Raw genomic sequence first — 16,684 nt, forward strand, 5'->3', positions numbered from 1 at the left:
TATGAAAGGTGTGCTGGGGCAAGGCTAGCCCTGGAAGGGCAGTCCCTCTGTAATCATTGAGGCCCCAGATGCCAGAGCATCAAGAATATAGAAAATAAGAAAATGGAGTTCATATACCCGGTGACAGTGTGTGAACATTAACTTAGGGCATTTCTCCCTCCAGGCTAAGTGCCCTGCTCAAAGTCCTGCCTGCAGGGGAATTTCACTTTCCCACTCTCCCAGGGTCACCCCTGACTATATAGCCATCCACGGTGAGCTCATACTAGCAGATGGTGCAGAGTCATCTGTAAAGCAGGCTTGAATTTTTTCTTTCTGTCATATGGCACAGGGAATTCCCTGTGAGGCTGAAGCGCAGGGACCAGATGCAAGAGGGGTGTGAAAGGCTTGAGAAATTGAATGTGCCTGGTTAGAGCAGAGTCCAAAGGTGAGATGAGGCTAAAGAAGTAGCTAAGCCTGCTCCTCTGCAGCCCATAGGGAGGCCTTTGGCAGGCTGCCAGAAGCTCTGGCAGTGGGGTAGAATGGACCACGGAATTTCAGCCAGCTGCTGTGGCTCATGGAAAGTCTCCAGGCCGCTTCCTACCCTGAGCTCTGGAGCTTCTTGCTGTGGCTGAGGGTCACAGCATCTTTCCCATCTCTTCACTCCTAGATCCTGCTCCTGACCAGTTTAGAGAGACTCCCCAGTCATACTGTCAACGTTCCATTTGTCCAGGAGAGTTATTCCTGAATATTACCTCTCAAATTGGCCATAGCTCCCTCTCTCTATTCTGACTGAAGGCCCACCCAGGCTCCTCATCCCTATCTTGCAGGGAGGTTTGGATAGAATCTTTCAAACATGCAAAATTATATTTCAAACCTTGGGGAAAATAACTGTCATTTGATTTCCACGAGGAATGATGGGGAAGACCATTTCCTAGTAATTTTAGATGGATATGGTTTCCATCTCTGAGTCACCAGTGTTCCGTTGACCTTCTTAGCCTCAATGAGTCATTCGCAGATCCTTCTTTCTGCATGAAAGTATTTCAAAGGAGTGCATCATGGGAACTTCTTCAGGAGAATGCATTAAGTCCCCTCTCTGCCATGGCTGCAGCATCTCTGTCCATAGCCTCAACCTCCTTCCTGAGCTTTGGTCTTGCTTTTCTAGGAATCTGTTGGGCAATCTTCTTGGCTGCCCTGAGCCACATAAAGCTCAAACTCTTCTGCCTAAATTGGGTCTTTCTTTACTTTCTTGTTGGTGCAAGTGGCCCCATAATTATCAGTCACTGATGTCCTGACTTCAACAGGTGCCTTTCTTCCCATGTTTATGCAGTCATCAACTCAGTAGGCACTCATAGGGAGCATCTGTTGCCTCACAAGTTGTCTAATTCTGTCTTTTCTTCTCAAAAAGCCATCTGGACAGTATTTCTCAAAGTATACTCTTTCTTAACCTTTTGAAACCATTCTTTCTGTCCCATTCACAGTGCCAGCATTCTAATCCGGTCATTTGAAACATACTCATTCAGTACCTATTATATGTCAGGAACTGTTTTGGGTACTAGAGATATAAAGATGTATAAGAAGAACTGGTCTCCACCCTCAGGGAGCTTACAATGTATTAGGAAAAGCAGGGGAATAAACAGGTACTTTCAAAGCAGTGTGATAAATGTTATGACAGGGAATGTGTGTGGTACTGTAAAGAAAGACAAGGAGAGGGTATTTACCCAAACTTCGGGTATGTCCTAGAGGAGGTCATGTTTTTGCTGAGATCTGAGGGCTGAAATCAGAGGCAAAAAAAGATGCTCTGTTGAGAATTGAAAGACTCATATGGTTGGAGTGGAAAATGTGAGAGGGTAGGGGTGTGGATGAGCTTTTGATGAAAATAATTAGGGGCCAGTTTGCGGGTGTGGTGGATCACGCTTGTAATCCCAGCACTTTGGGAGACTGAGGCAGGTGGATTGCTTGAGCTCAAGAGTTCAAGGCCAGCCTGGGCAACATGGTGAGACCCTGTCTCTACAAAAAATACAAAAAAACTGGCCAGCCTTGGTGGCATGCACCTATAGTCCCAGCTACTCAAGACGCTGAGTGGGAGAATCACTTGAGCCCAGCAGGTCGAGACTGCAGTGAGCTGTGTTTGCACCACAGCACTTCAGCTTGGATGACAGAGCGAGACCCTGTCCCCCTCAAAAAAAAAAAAAAAAGGTAGGGGCCAGTTCATGCTAGGCCTCATAAGCCAATGTAAGGAATTTGGGCTTTATCTTAACAACAGTAAGGAACTATTGAAGGCTTTAAACTAGGAAAGAAAGTCACCCACATTAGGTTTAAGAATTTTTTTTTTTTTTTTTTTGAGACAGGGTCTTGTTCTGTTGCCAAGGCTGGAGTACAGTGGTATAATCACAGAGCTGTGATTATACACAGCACTGCAGCCTTGACCTCCCCAAGTTCAGGTGATCCTCCTGCCTTAGCCACTCTAGTAGCTGTGACTACAGGTGTGCATCACCATGCCCAGCTAATTTTTGTGTTTTTTTATAGAGACGGGGTTTCACCACATTTCCCAGGCTGGTCTCAAACTCCTGGGCTCAAGTGATCCACCTGCCTCAGCCTCCCAAAGTGCGGGGATTACTGGCATGAGCCACCATGCCTGGCCTTAAGAAACTCATTTTGGCTGGAATTTGGAGGATGGATTGTGAAGGGGACAGAGGTGTAAAGACCAGCATAAAGTTGTAACTATTCTAAACAGGAGATGGTGGTGGTCTGAAGTAAGGAAATGGCAGAGGAGAATGGAGAAAATAAGATAGGTTCAAGAAAAAAACAAGAGGGTGGAAGTGACAGAACTTGGGGATTGGTTACCTGTGTTAGGTGAGGAATGTACAGTTTTCCCTAGGGACAGTGTCTAGTCTAGAGTTAGAAGCAGATGTCTAGAACAGAGCTCTAGGGAGGAAATGAAGACACTGAGAAGAAGTGGCAAGAAAAGCAATTGGGAAACCAGGACAATTGTAGTGTTGGGAGAGCTTTTCAGTATGTGATTGTGTCACTACTAGCCAAAAAGTCAAGCAAGCCAAGTAAAAACTGAAAAGAGGTTTCTTACACTTCCTTGAAGTATGTTACAAAGTGGAGGCCCCAGTGAGAGCAATTTTGAGGTAATGGATGCACTGCAGTGAGCAATTGAGGAATGAGAAAGTAGATCTTGCAAGTATAGATGACTCACTGAAGAAGTTTGTAGCTAAGGGTTGCATCAAGGAAAGGGATTTTTAAAAAATTTTCTGAGATGGAGTTTCACTCTTGTTGCCCAGGCTGGAGTGTAGTGGCGCGCTCTTGGCTCACTGCAACCTCCACTTCCCGGATTCAAGCAATTCTCCTGCCTCAGCCTCCTGAGTAGCTAGGATTACAAGTGCGTACACCACACCTGGCTATTTTTTGTATTTTTAGTAGAGACGGGGTTTCACCATGTTGGTCAGGCTAGTCTCAAACTCCTGACGTCAGGTGATCTGCCCGCCCCAGCCTCCCAAAGTGCTGGTGTTACAGGCGTGACCCACCACACCTGGCCAAGGAGAGGGATTTTTAAAATTGTTATCATTGTCCTTTTGCTCTAATTGAAGACCCAAAACGTGAATTGACTACTAAAAAGAAAAAGCCTATAGAGAAGGAATTCAGGCTCCTGACAATGTGTCTGGATACTGATGTTGAGAATTCCCAGATCCTGAGCCCCAGCAGGCTATAGACTTTACAATTGGACAAAACCTCATTTGCCCCCTGCTAAGGAGTCAGTGCTGCTACAGACAACCTGGCAGTGTGCAGTGTCTCAGACAGTAGTTATTTGATGGACTAAACCTACCTTGTTTTTCTGATAGAGAAGATCTGTAAGTAATCCATTGAGAAACATGTTTTAGAGTCACAAAGACAACAGGGATTCACCAGAACAGCTTTCATTTTTTGAAAGATATTTTCGCTGGGTGTAGAATTCTAGGTTGACATTTTTTTTCCTTTTAGCACTTTAAAGATGTTATTCCATTTTCTCTGATAGTCATTTTTTCCAATGAAAAGTCAGCTATCATTCTTATTCTCATTCTCTTGTGTGTAATGTATCTTTCCATCCTCTCTGCTTTTAAGATTTTCTATATGGTAATGATTTTTCTTTTTTTCTCTTCTTTTCTTTCTTTTTTTTTTTTTAAGCAGTTTTACTATGACTTGCCTAGGTATGGTTTTCTTTTTCTTTGTATTTATCTTGCTTGGGATTCACTGAGCTTCCTGGTTCTTTGGGTTTGTTGGTTTGTTTGTTTGTTTGTTTGTTTGAGACAGAATCTCGCTCTGTTGCCCAGGCTGGAGTGCAGTGGCATGATCTCAGCTCACTGCAACCTTTGCCTCCCGGGTTCAAGCAATTCTTGTGCCTCAGCCTCCCAAGTAACTGGGACTACAGGCACTCACCACCATGCCCAGCTAATTATTATATTTTTAGTAGAGACAGGGTATTGCCAAGTTGCCCAGGCTGGTCTAGAACTCCTGGCCTCAAGCGATCCACCTGCCTCAGCCTCCCAAAATGTTCCCATCATACCTGATCAGGGTTTGTTATTTTTTTTTAATCAAATTTTAGAACTTTGTAGCCAGTATTCTTCAAGTGTTTTTTTTTGTTCTCCATTCTCATGTTTCTTTCCTTCTGGAATTCCTATTACATGTATGTTAGACTGCCTGATGCAGTCCAACACATGTTGAGCCTCTCAGTGTTGTTTTCCAATCTAGGCTTTAGTCTGCATGGCTTTAGTCTGGATTTGTCTTCAAATACACAGATCTTTTCTTTTGTTGTATCCAATATGCTATTAATTCTGTCATACTGTTTCATTTCAGATATTGTGCTTTTGAATTCTAGGATATCATTTGTTTCTTTTTTAAGAGTTTCCTTCTTTCTCTTGAAATCCCCCATCTCTCCACTCATTGTATTCACATTTTCTTTTAGATTCTTTAACATATTTATACTTTTTAAAGAAAAATATGGCTGGGCACAGTGGCTCACACCTGTAATCCCAGCACTTTGGGAGGCCAAGTGGGCGGATCACCTGAGGTCAGCAGTTTGAGACCAGCCTGACCAACATGGAGAAACCCTGTCTCTACTAAAAATACAAAATTGGCCGGGTGTGGTGGCGCATGCCTGTAGTCCCAGCTACTCGGGAGGCTGAGGCAGGAGAATCACTTGAGCCTGGGAGGCGGAGGTTACGGAGAACTGAGATCATGCCATTGCACTCTAGCCTGGGCAACAAGAGCAAAACTCCATCTCAACAAACAAACAAACAAACAAACAAACAAACAAAAAATGATACTGAACACATCCTTTTCCTCCTAGGATAAGTATCTTGTTATGTGGTGACAAAACAAAAGTTTAGTTTTCATAATAAAAGTTTTGTTAATAAGTTGCTGTATATCTGTATATCTTCTTTGTGGAGTGTCTGTTCAGATCTTTTGCCCATTTTTTAATTGGGTTGTTTGTTGTCTTATTGTTGAGTTTTAGGAGTTCTTTGTATATGTTGAGTACAAGTCCTGTATCAGATATATATCTTGCAAAATATTTTCTCCCAATCTGTGGGAGAAAATTGAGTTGTTTGTTTTCTTATTGTTGAGTTTTAAGAGTTTTTTTGTATATTTTAAATATAAGTGCTTTATCAGATATGTGTTTTATAAATATTTTCTCCCAGTCTCCTTGTTCTCTAAATGTTACCTGTGCAGAGCGGAAGTTTTTAATCTTATTATTATTTTTTCCTGACCACCTATTACCATCATGTCCTGCACTAGTGTTTCAGGTTTATTTTTAAATGTCCTTTGCTGGGAGGAAGGGTCCATTCAGTTGGTTGGGAGCTTAGAATTTTATTTTTGGCTTACAATCCAGTGTGTAGATGGTTTGCTGGTAGCCTAAGAATCAAAAGAGCAATGCAAAATTGATACTTTGGCTTTGTTAGAATTCCTCACCTCACAGGGACTTCAGACCTCACTGGACAAATTGTAATTTGTCAAACCGAAGTAAAATATTTAGGACATTTGTCACTGAATGCCATGAAGTGTTATAATCTAGGAGTTAGCTAATTTTGCAGATGAAATGGCAACAACAAATATAACTTAGACAATTTGGGGGACTAGTAGGATATTTTCCACAGTGGAGTTCAGGGTCAAAGGCAAAATTACAACAAATTTAGTTTAAATACCTCAGTTGGCTTTATTATGAGCCTAGAATTGGGCAACACTTCATTCTATAAAATAGAACAAGTGTTCTAACAAGCTGAGCTGAAGGGATTGGCTTTATAGACAGAAGGGATGAAGAAAAAAGGTTTTGAATTTTAATGAAGTCCAACTTAACGATTTTTTTCTTTCATAGATCATACCATTGATGTTGTATCCAAAAACTCAGTGCCAAAGCCCGAGGTCTTTAGATTTTCTTATATGTTGTCTTCTAGAAGTTTTTTAGTCTTGTGTTTTGCATTTAGACCTATGATCCATTTTGAGTTAATTTTTGTGAAAGATGTAAGGTCAGTGCCTAGATCCATTTTTCATTGTTGTTATTGCATGTGAATGTCCAGTTTTCCCAGCATCATTTGTTAAAAAGACCATCTTTTCTCTACTGAATTGCTTTTGCTCCTTTGTCAAGGATCAAATCACTATACTTGCGTGGGTCTATTTCTGGGATCTGTGTTCTGTTCCATTGATCTATTTGTTTATTTTTTTACCAGTTGCACATGGTCTTGATTATTTTAGCTTTACATTAAGTTTTGAAGTCTGATAGCTTTAGTCTTTCAATGTTGTTCTTCTTTTGTATTATATTAATTGTTCTGGTCTTTTACCTTGCCATATAAACTTTAGAATCGGTTTGTTGATATCCATAAGAAACTTGCTGGGATTGTGATTGGGGTTGCATTGAATCTATAGATCAAGTTGGGAAGAGCTGACATCTTGACAATATTGAGTACTCCTATATATGAACATGAAATATTTCTCCATTTATTTAGATCTTTGATTTCTATCATTTGTATAGTTTTTTTATATAGACTTTTTACATATCCTGTTTGATACATTTCTAAGTTATTCATTTTTAGATGGTACTAACATAAGTAGTATTTGTGTTTTAATTTCAAGTTCCAGTTATTATGTAGGAAAGCAATGGACTTTTATATATTAACCTTGTATCCTGCAACCTTGCTCTAATCATTTATTAATCCCAGGAGGATTTTTTTGGTGAGTTCCTTGGGATTTTCTACGTAGACAGTTACACCATCTATGAGGAAAAATGGTTTTATCTCTTTCTTCCCAGTCTGTATATGTTTTCTGTTTCTTGTCTTATTGCATTATCTAGGACTTCCATTATGATATAGGAGTGATGGAAGAGAATATCTTTGCCCTTTTTCTGATCTTAGGAGGAAATCATCTATTTTCTCACCAGTAAGTCTAATGTTAGCTGTAGGGTTTTAAAAAAAATATGTTCTTTATCAAGTTGAGGAGCTTCCCTTCTATTTCTACTTTGCTAAGGTTTTTTTTTTTTAAGTCACAAATGAGTGTTGGATTTTTTTCATTACTGATTCAGTTTCTTAAATAGACTATGGGCCCTTTGCACGTTTTTCACTGGGTTATGTACCCTTTTATTGTTGAGTTATAAGAGTTTTTTATATATTTAGATATAAGTACCTTATCAGATGAATGACGTGCAAATATTTTCTACCATTTTGTGGGTTGTCTTTTTACTTTCTCCATGGTGTCCTTTGAAGCAAAAAAGTTTTTAATTTTGATGAAGTCTAATTTGTCTTCTTTTTGAGGTAGGATCTTGCTCTGTTGCCCTGGCTGAAGGGCAGTGACATGATCATAGCTTACTGCAGCCTTGAACTCCTGGGCTCAAGCCATCCTCCTGCCTCAGCCTCCCAAATAGCTAGCTAGGACTACAGGTGTGTGACACCATGCCTGGCTACTTTTTGAGTTTTTTAGTGAAGACAGTGTGTATTAGTCTGTTTTCACACTGCTATAAAGAACTTCCCTGAGACTGGGTAATTTATAAATGAGGTTTAATTGACTCACAGTTCTGCATGGCTAGGGAGGCCTCAGGGAACTTACAATCATGGTGGAAGGTGAAGGGGAAGCAAGCACCTTCTTCACAAGGTGGCAGGACAGAGAGAGACAGCAGAGGAAACTACCTGTTATAAAACCATCAGATCTTGTGAGAACTCACTCACCATCATGAGAACCACATGGGGGAAACTGCCCCCATGAACCAATCACCTCCCACCAGGTCCCTCCTCTGACATGTGGGGATTAAAATTGGATTACAATTTGAGAAGAGATTTAAGTGGGGACACAGCCACACATCCAAACCATATCATGGGCTCTCACTATGTTGCCCTGGCTGATCTCAAATTCCTGGCCTCAAGCAATTCTCTCATCTTGGCCTCCCAGTAAATTTTTTAGTTTGGTTGTTTTTTTTGTTTTTTTTTTTCCCCGAGACAGAGTCTTGCTCTGTCACCCAGGCTGGAGTGCAGTGGCCCAATCTCAGCTCACTGCAACCTCTTCCCCCTGGGTTCATGCCATTCTCCTACCTCAGCCTCCTGAGTAGCTGGGACTACAGGCGCCCACCACCATGCCCGGCTAATTTTTTGCATTTTTAGTGGAGATGGGGTTTCATCGTGTTAGCCAGGATGGTCTCGATCTCCTGACCTCGTGATCCACCCACCTCGGCCTCCCAAAGTGTTGGGATTACAGGCGTGAGCCACCACGCCTGGCCTTTTAGTTTGTTTTTTTGTGTGTGTGCTTTTGGTAGTATATCTAAGAAAGCATTGCCTGATCCAAGGTCAGAAATATTTAATTATATGTTTTTCTTGTAAGTGTTTTATAGTTTTAACTCTTACATTTAGGACTCTGATCCATTTGAAGTTAATTTTTGTATATGGTATGAAGTTGTTCAACTTTATTCTTTTACATGTGGATATCTAGTTAACTCAAAACATATTGATACCTTTTAAAGCCCTTGTCTGCTAATTCTAATATCGAAGTCATCTGTGGATCTGTTTCTGTTGACCAATTTTTCTCCTAACCATGGATTATATTTTCCTATTCCCTCACGTGTAGTATTTTATTGTATACAGAACCTTGTGTGTGATTCATTGTGGAAACCACAGATATTTTATACATTTTTCTAATTTTTTTATGTTTATAGCTTTAGGGGGTACAAGTGCAGGTTCGTTACGTGGATATATTACATAGTGATGAAGTCTGGACTTTTAGTGTAACCATCACCCAAGTAGTCTAAATTGTACCCATTCGGTAGTTTCTCATCCCTCATCCCCTCTTACCTTCCCGCCTTTTCAAGTCTCCAGAGTCTATTATTCCACTCTCTATGTCCATGTGTACACATTATTTAGCTCCTATTTATAAGTGAGAACATGCAGTATTTGGCTTTCTGTTTCTGAGTTATTCTACTTATGATAATGGACTCCAGTTCCATCTATATTGCTGCAAAAGACATGATTTTTTATTATGGTTGGGTAGTATTCCATTGTGCATATATATATATATGTATATACACCCCATTTTCTTCCTTTAGTCATCCATTGATAGACTTAGATTGTAGATTTTTTTTTTTGCCTTCTTGTGAAGAATGTTGAGTGTTGTTCTAGCAGGCAGTTAAATTCAGGCAGATCACCTTGACCCTGTGGCAGCTAGATAAGTTTTGTTTGGGCAGGTATATTTAAATTTTGCTCTTAGTCATAGAGTTAATCTCTTAGTGTTAGGATGTAATTTTTATTGCTAAGATGTGGTCTTCCAGGTGTTTCACTGGAAATTCCAAATGCTTACCAAACCCCTTTAACTTTGCATGACTTGAATTCCAAACTTTGTTTCCCCAACAGTGGGCAGAAGCTAAATCTCTGCTCAACTCTGAGCTTTTCAGCTTTCCAGCTGTTTATATCCACATTTATATCTATATGTATTTATATCTATATTATTATACAGACTTCTTCGCTTGGAGTCTTACCTGCTTCTGTGCATTTCAGGGACCTGCCAAGTTTTTGAAGAGAATTTATATGTAGATTTTTGGGGCTGCCCCTTTATGGCTTCCCTAATTCTGAGATTTTCCTCTGTCCACTTCCAGCATCTCTGGCAGTCTCAAACTGCATTCTCCATTTCTTTGGACAAATAAGACTCTGGATTTGAGATTGAGTTCTCTCCGCCCCTTGATGTGCAGAGTGAGGACTGTCCTCAGCCACACTGACTTGTACTAACCCAGTGTGGTTCCCGTACTCCAAAGCTTGAATCCCTTCCAGTCTCTGTCTGCTTTTTATATTGCTCTCCAGTGCCTTCAAACAGTTGTTTTGAAATATTTTGTTTGGTGTTTATTATCATTATTAGGAGCCTTAGTTCAATATAAGCTACCTCACTTTTGCCAGAAGCCAGAAGGAGTAGACTAAGGAATCTGGACTTGATTCTGCAGGCTAGGGTATTTTAAATGGGGTGATAGTCTGATGAGTTTATACTTTTGGGAGAATAGTACAGGGGTGGCTTGGTATTAGGATGGGTTGCTGAGGGGAAAGTCAGGAAACAAGGGAAGTAGGAGTAGTTCAAGAGAGAGGGGACAAAGGCCTTAGGGGAGAAAGGCAGTAGAAATTGAAAAGGATGGTCACATGGGAGAGATAAAAAGGAAGATCAGAATTCTTAGATTACTACCATGCCATCCCAGAGAGTGTGGCCCAGTTACACTTCATTCCAGGGTGTGTTTGTGTGGAGGCCTAGAGCATTTTCTCCCCTGATGTTCTGAAAAATGACCTGATTGAATCCTGGGTCACTCTTGGTCTGCAGGTCTCCCCGGCTCACTTGAGGGCCTTATGACCTTCAGCCTGAGTCAGTTGTGGAACAGCCCATTTGCTTCCAGCTTCAAGATCTGGAGCAGAACTGGACATAAGCTGGGGAAGGATAGGGAGAAGGCTACAAATGCAGGCTGCACCACCTGGACATGCCTCCGTATCTGCCGCCGGGGCCTGTTCTTCCTGGTGTTGGGCAGTGTTTTTCCTGGACCTTTTCTACCAGCTGTGTTGCTTTCTGTTTCAACAGGTCAAATGGATGATGTACTGGATTATATTTGCACTTTTCACCACAGCAGAGACATTCACAGACATCTTCCTTTGTTGGTAAGTACTCCAGGAGTTGGGATGTTTCTAAGGACGATTTTGCTTAGTGTCACTCAGGGGGAGGTGGGAAAGGGCTGAACCCAACCTCAAACCTCACCTCAGGCCAGCGACGCAAGAGCAGGGATGTTAACTGGAGCATTTTCAATAGATTAGTCTACAAAGTTGTTCTTCAAGTAAATATTTATTGAATGACCTTATAAAGAGCAGTTAGTTATTGTTCTAAGCCCTGGGGATATAGTCATGGACAGGACAGATACACGTCCTCAATTAATGGAGTTGGTAAAGAAGCATTCGTATGTTAAAAAAGAAAAGGAACAAAAGAAACAATGCACAAAAATGCACAGGAAAAACTGAGTTTCCTTCTCAGTCAATTCATTGTCAACATAATCACTACTCACAGTTGTGTATCCTCTTAAAAAACTAATATATGGCCTAGGTGTGGTGGCTCATGCCTGTAATCCCAGCACTTTGGGAGGCCGAGGTGGGTGGATCACCTGAGGTCAGGATTTAGAGACCAGCCTGGCTAACATGGCGAAACCCCATCTCTGCTAAAAAAAATACAAAAAAATAATTAGCCGGGCATGGTGGTGCACGCCTGTAGTCCCAGCTACTTGGGAGGCTGAGGCAGGAGAATCACTTGAACCCAGGAGGTGGAGGTTGCAGTAAGCCAAGATCGCATCATTGCACTCCAGCCTGGGTGACAGAGCAAGACTGTGTCTCAAAACAAACAAACAAACAAACAAAAACTAATATATGTGTGTGTGTATACACACATTTTACACATACTTCTTTTTTTTAAAAGCAGTATTATAGTATACATAAGAGTTCTCACTTTGCTTATTAAATTTATTTTGGAAATACTTTTATATGAGCATAAATACATCTACCTATTTTTTAATGGCCACATAATATTTCATGGCATAGATGAAGCATAATTTATTTGTCATCCCCTTTTGATAGGCATTTAAGTTGTTACCCATTTTTTTCTCTTATAAGCAATGCAGCTATTTCCAGCAATGAAGCAATTAAAAAACAAGCGAGATCTTTGTATTGCTGTATTGTGCCTTCTTAGGCGAAAGAAGCTGTAAATAATATATTGATTTCTGTTTGTATTTAGAGTTGAGTGTGTGCACATGTGAATGTGAATGTCTATTAAAAGTAGTGTGGAAAATATAGTTAACGAGGGTTATTTCTACGACTTGGGATCATGGGGTTGGTTTTGCATTTGCTGTGTTGTACGAATGTTTTAACCATGGTGAAGTGTCATCAGAGAAAGTAATCAAGATATTTCCACTTTGGAGAAAACAGGTTCTTACCCAAAAAGGATCAGTATGAAATTACCCTCTGGGACGTCCTAGGCCAAGGAATAGACCTGAATAGCACTCTCTGAATCCTGTTTTGAGTCAATGGCCTTAATTATCTTAGTATGTACTTTTCCCCACAACATAGCTTTCACCTCCACTGAGAGAAGTAGATGTCCCAGCCATTGTAGCCTCAAGCTGTAGTGAATTAGTCTGGATTTCCTAATTCAATATGCTTGTGCCTTCGCACCCTGCACTGTGCACAGATAATGCAGCAGACTCTGGATGAAGCTGAGTCTCCTTAAGTGGAGACAGAGCTCTCTGCTGAGCCATCCCTTGTCTCCCCAAGGCCTTGAGGCTGGCCCTGGAAGTCAGGCCATTTTGTACAGAGCTACATCAGGAAATGAAGGGGTGGGTTGCCCCTCCACACCTGTGGGTGTTTCTCGTTAGGTGGAACGAGAGACTTGGAAAAGAAAAAGACACAGAGACAAAGTATAGAGAAAGAAATAAGGAGACCCAGGGAACCAGCGTTCGGCATATGGAGGATCCCGCCAGCTTCTGAGTTCCCTTAGTATTTATCGATCATTCGTGGGTGTTTCTCCGAGAGGGGGATGTGTCAGGGTCGCAAGACAATAGTGGGGAGAGGGTCAGCAGACAAACACGTGAACAAAGGTCTCTGCATCATAGACAAGGTAAAGAATCAAGTGCTGTGCTTTTAGATATGCATACACATAAACATCTCAGTGCTTTACAAAGCAGTATTGCTGCCCGCATGTCCCACCTCCAGCCCTAAGGCGGTTTTTCCCTATCTCAGTAGATGGAACGTACAATCGGGTTTTATACCGAGACATTCCATTGCCCAGGGACGGGCGGGAGACAGATGCCTTCCTCTTGTCTCAACTGCAGAAGGCATGCCTTCCTCTTATACTAATCCTCCTCAGCACAGACCCTTTACAGGTGTCGGGCTCGGGGATGGTCAGGTCTTTCCCTTCCCATGAGGCCATATTTCAGACTATCACATGGGGAGAAACCTTGGACAATACCTGGCTTTCCTAGGCAGAGGTCCCTGCGGCCTTCCACAGTTTTTGTGTCCCTGGTACTTGAGATTAGGGAGTGGTGATGACTCTTAACGAGCATGCTGCCTTCAAGCATCTGTTTAACAAAGCACATCTTGCACAGCCCTTAATCCATTTAACCCTGAGTTTGACACAGCACATGTTTGAGAGAGCACGGGGTTGGGGGTAAGGTTATAGATTAAGAGAATCTCAAGGCAGAAGAATTTCTCTTAGTACAGAACAAAATGGAGTCTTCTATGTCTACTTCTTTCTACACAGACACAGTAACAATCTGATCTCTCTTGCTTTTCCCCACAAGGAAACTCTTGTCTGATTCACAAAGATGAGAGTAGAGGCCGGCCCAGTCAAGACTGTGTAGTCAATTAAATAGCACCTCCTGCCATCCAGCCTTTCCTCCTTAACCAGGCCTTCTGTCTGGTGCTAGGGGCCTCTTCTGTCCTCCCGTGTTAGTCTCACGAGCTCATTCCTGGGGATATCAGCATTTCAGCCTCACTGCTTTTTGCTGGGTGGAAATCCTATCTAATGATGGCTGTGTTCCTCCTGGGTAGCTGGAATATGCCCTTATCTGTGGCCCTGGAATTTTAGAGTTTCATATCTAGTAAGTGCTCAACAACTATTTCTGGAATTGATTTCGTTTTGATTTTGGGAGGCATATTAGTTTTCTATTGCTGCCATAACAAATTACCACAAATTTAACAGCTTAAAACAGTACAAATGTATGATTCCACAGCTTCTGTAAGTCGGAAGTACAGGTGGAATCATCCTCTGCTTAGAATCTCACAAGACCAGAATCAAGGTGTGGGCCAGCCTGGTCTCTTATCTGAAGGCTCTGGAGAAGATTCCCCTTCCAGGCCCATTCAGGTTGTTGGCAGAATTCAGTTCCTTATGATTGTAGGACTGAGGTCTCCGTTTTCTTGACACATGCCACCACCTTCATCTTCAAGCCGATGATGGCATGTCGAGTCCTGCCCATGCTTTGACTGTGTGTCTGCTTCTGCCACCAGTTAGGGAGGATCTCTGCTTTTGTTTTAAGGGCTCTTGTGATTAGATTAGGCCTACCCCAATAATCCCATATAATCTCCCTGTCTTAAAGTTGTCTGATCAGTAACCTTCATTACATCTTGGCCAAAACTCTGCCGACCACAGGGGGATGTTTGATGCCTGGTGTGTTTGGAGCATGTATGCAGGTATGGGTAGAATCCCCCTCTCTTCCTGACCCATGTGGAGGCCTCTTCTGCTCCCTTATTTGGTCTCTTAGCTGGGGGTGTCCAGGCAGTTTGTGGGTGGGAAGTGAGGGTCCTTTGCTCTTCTCCTGGTGGCCAGAGTTCTGCTTCTGCAGGAAAGAGGCTCCTTAGGAACCTTTCTGCCTGCTTTATCCCACAGCCTGATCATGCCCTCACCCTGCTTTCTCTTTTTCTCCCAACCTCCAGGTGTCATAGATCCTAGTCTTCTTCTGGGAGGGTCCTCTCTCTCCTTCCTTCCTCTCACCCTGAGAACAGGCACAGGATGGGCCCATCAGGGAATGTAGGAATTTTGCTTCACTTCCAAGGACATGGGCACCATCTCCGCAGCTCTGAGCATTCTTTACTATTCAAAAAGGTTAGGGGGAGAGTTTCTGTCCTAAAATATGTCTTCTGTCTTCCTAGAAGCACCTTTAACTTTTGTTCTCTTCCAGAATTGGAGCCACTTGTATGGACCCTCTTTTCCTTACTCTTCGCTCACCCCTATTTCCCTCTTCCCACTTCTCCCCTAGGGCGGATCCCTTTTCATGGTTAACTTTGTAAAACTTTCCATCTTGATGAAAACAACAATTATTTATGGTCCCAGAATAGATAAGATGGTGGCTTGTTTCACAGGTTGTAGAGGTGATTTCATTTAGGTTTTTTTTTTTATTATAAAATAATACAGGCTGGGCGTGGTGGCTCATGCCTGTAATCCCAGCACTTTGGGAGGTCGAGGTGAGCAGATCACTTGAGGCCAGGAGTTCAAGACCAACCTGGCAAACATGGTGAAACCCCGTTTCTACTAAAAAAAATACAAAAATTAGCTGGGCATGGTGGTGCAGCACCTGTTGTCCCAGCTATTCAGGAGGCTGAGGCAGGAGAATCACTTGAACCCGGGAGGCGGAGGTTGCAGTGAGCCGAGATCGCACCACTGCACTCCAGCCTGGCGACAGAGTGAAACTCTGTCTCAAAAAAATAAAAATAAAAATAAAAATAAAAATAAAATAATACATACATAAGAAAAAATGAAATAGAAACAATACACTGAAGAGTAAGTGTCTCTCCCCTCCCAGACCCACAGTCTCCCTCCCTAGAAGTGCCACTGTTTTTTTTTTTAGACAGAGTGCAGTGGTGCGATCTCGGCTCACTGCAATCTCTGCCTCCCAGGTTCAAGTGATTCTCCTGCCTCAGCCTCCTGAGTAGCTGGGACTACAGGCACGTGCCACCATGCCTGGCTAATTTTTTGTATTTTCACCATGTTAGCCAGGATGGTCTCGATCTCCTGAACTTGTGATCTGCCCACCTCGGCCTCCCAAAGTGCTGGGATTACAGGCATGAGCCACCGTGCCTGGCCAGTAACACTGTTAAAAGTTACTTGTGTTTTCTTTTCTTCCAGAAATGCTCTATACACATTTATTGCATGTATTTTGGACAGTTTCATCCCATGTCTAACCCTCTTAGAACACATCTGCCCCTCTAGAGTGTCTGGGTGTTATATGGGGAGAGTGGGGAGAGGACAACTGCCCTGTGCTCCAGTGCTGTGCATATGCCTTGGAAAAGATGGAGGAAATGTGGTGGGTGCCTCTGGCCTTTTCAAATACAGCTCAGAGGTCAGGGCTCTTCAAGGAGTTCTCATTACAAAATGAGCAGGGCCTTTCTCTGCCTCTCGAGGTAGGCTGGAAGAAGACTTGGCGGGGATTGTGTTGGTAGAGCCAAGGGACCCCAAGGCCTCTAGGAAACACAGGGTCTGAGTGGATCAGCCTGGATTATCTTGTGATGCCTGGCAAGGACCTGGTTTTGTATGTGATGATTCCAGAGGCAGCAGGACTGTTCCCCTCCATCCCACGCCCCTACACTTCAGTGACAGAGATTTTAAGGCTTTATGTGGGGAGGGCCTGGCTTTAAATCCGGAGTCAGCATACTTTTTTTTGTAAAGGGCCAGATAGTAAATGTTTTGAGCTTTCAGGCCA

General features: G+C 42.4%; 1 protein-coding gene across 2 annotated transcripts in view; it reads left to right on the plus strand.

Moving 5' to 3' along the window:
- Positions 1-16,684, plus strand: part of REEP1 (receptor accessory protein 1) — a 124,574-nt gene that overhangs the window by 63,419 nt on the left and 44,471 nt on the right. For both annotated transcript variants that reach the window (XM_055378205.1, XM_055378206.2), the window contains exon 3: positions 11,038-11,114. In XM_055378205.1, coding sequence (XP_055234180.1) covers positions 11,038-11,114 — 77 coding nt within the window. The remainder of the gene's footprint in view (positions 1-11,037; positions 11,115-16,684) is intronic.

Source organism: Gorilla gorilla, chromosome 12 (assembly GCF_029281585.2).
Source record: "Gorilla gorilla gorilla isolate KB3781 chromosome 12, NHGRI_mGorGor1-v2.1_pri, whole genome shotgun sequence".
Classification (NCBI taxonomy): Eukaryota; Metazoa; Chordata; class Mammalia; order Primates; family Hominidae; genus Gorilla; species Gorilla gorilla.